The sequence below is a fragment of the Mesitornis unicolor genome, unplaced genomic scaffold (genome assembly GCF_000695765.1).
Source record: "Mesitornis unicolor isolate BGI_N332 unplaced genomic scaffold, ASM69576v1 scaffold30438, whole genome shotgun sequence".
NCBI classification, from domain to species: Eukaryota; Metazoa; Chordata; class Aves; order Mesitornithiformes; family Mesitornithidae; genus Mesitornis; species Mesitornis unicolor.
Genome location: NW_010200279.1, coordinates 59,617 through 61,066, shown reverse-complemented (window position 1 = coordinate 61,066; position 1,450 = coordinate 59,617). Strand labels below are relative to the sequence as shown.

At 63.0% G+C, this 1,450-nt stretch overlaps 1 protein-coding gene across 1 annotated transcript in view; it reads left to right on the top strand.

Annotated features, from left to right (window-relative positions):
* Positions 1-1,450, top strand: part of CASKIN2 (CASK interacting protein 2) — a 28,999-nt gene that overhangs the window by 22,792 nt on the left and 4,757 nt on the right. The window contains exons 9-12 of the mRNA XM_010189701.1: positions 59-153; positions 235-352; positions 598-780; positions 1,173-1,294. Coding sequence (XP_010188003.1) covers positions 59-153; positions 235-352; positions 598-780; positions 1,173-1,294 — 518 coding nt within the window. The remainder of the gene's footprint in view (positions 1-58; positions 154-234; positions 353-597; positions 781-1,172; positions 1,295-1,450) is intronic.

The following is a 1,450-nucleotide window of genomic DNA, read 5'->3' as shown; positions in this document are numbered from 1 at the left end:
CTCTCTTTCTTCCCTGTGCTCTGGCACCTTCTTTCTTCCCCCTGTCCCTTGTCTTCAGAGGCATCAGGAATCCTGAAGGTCCGAGCTTTAAAGGATTTTTGGAACCTCCATGACCCAACTGCTCTCAATGTCCGGGCAGGAGATGTCATCACGGTGAGGCTGCTTCCCACTCCCCATCCCCTTGCCCCACCATGGCTCCAGGTACCAACCCTGTCCCTCTTGTTCCCATGGCAGGTCCTGGAGCAGCATCCAGACGGGCGATGGAAGGGGCACATCCACGATGCTCAAAAAGGCACCGATCGGGTCGGGTACTTCCCTCCCTCCATCGCTGAAGTCATCAGCAAGCGAACAGGTCAGTGGCCATCCTGGGCATGCTGGGGACAATCCCTGTGTGAAACCATCCCAGCCTTCCCAGCATCTCCTGTAGGACAGGTCCCCACAGCCCTGGCAGGCTAGGGGGGAAGAGAAGGACTTGGGTGGGTGCAGGGGGTTGTGCCATCGGTGGTGGGGTGGTAATTTGGGGGTTGAGGCTCAGATATCCCCCTGCGCTGCCTCCTGCACGAGCTCTGACCATGCGTGTTTTGTCTTTGAATGCAGGCATGGTTGTCCCCCGCGTGGCACCCGCGCACCAGCGCCAGGGTCCCCCCGGGGCTCTCCCGGCCCCCCCCGGTGGGCTGCAGCACCTCCCCGACGAGTGTCCTCACCACGCAGCCCCGAGCGGCCCAGCGGCCTATGGCCACCTCACCCTAACTCGGACGGCCCTGGGCCCTGACAGCTCAGGTCAGGGGTGCAGCTGGGGAGGGAGAGTGGCTGGGGGCCTTCCCCCATTCCCAGCCCTGCCTGCACAGGGGGGCACGGGGGCCACTTCCCAGCGGGGAAACAACCAGATGAGAGGGAGCAGGCACAGGGAAAGGGAGTTTAGGGGAGCCCATAGAGCAGCCCCTTCTCTTCCTGTGTCCTCAGCCACACTGTGTCCCCTTCATGTGTCCCTTGCCAGCCCAGGTCGCCCTGTCTGTGTCATGCATGCTGGGAGGCAGGAGGGATCTCCTGGGAGTCTGGTTTTTACTGGCATTCACTGTGTTGGCACACGGGTCCCTGCTGGGGACCTCTGTGCCCTGTGTCAGCCCCGATCCCTGGGCCCTGCTGACGGCCTCCCCCTCTGCCCCGAGCAGCAGGAGACAGGAACAGCGTGGGCAGTGAGGGCAGCATCGGCAGCATCCGCAGTGCCGGCAGCGGCCAGAGCACCGACGGCACCAACGGGCAGAGCACCAGCATCCTCATTGAGAATGCCAGGGTAGGCACCAGCCCTCATTCTCCCTATGCTGCTCGCCCAGGCATGCCCTGGTCTGGCTTGGGCTGGAGATGGAGCCCCAGGACCTTGCCTGTCACCCCTGCACATCCTAGTGAAGGAGAGGCTGCAGGAGCTGAGCATCCTTCACCATACAAGGAT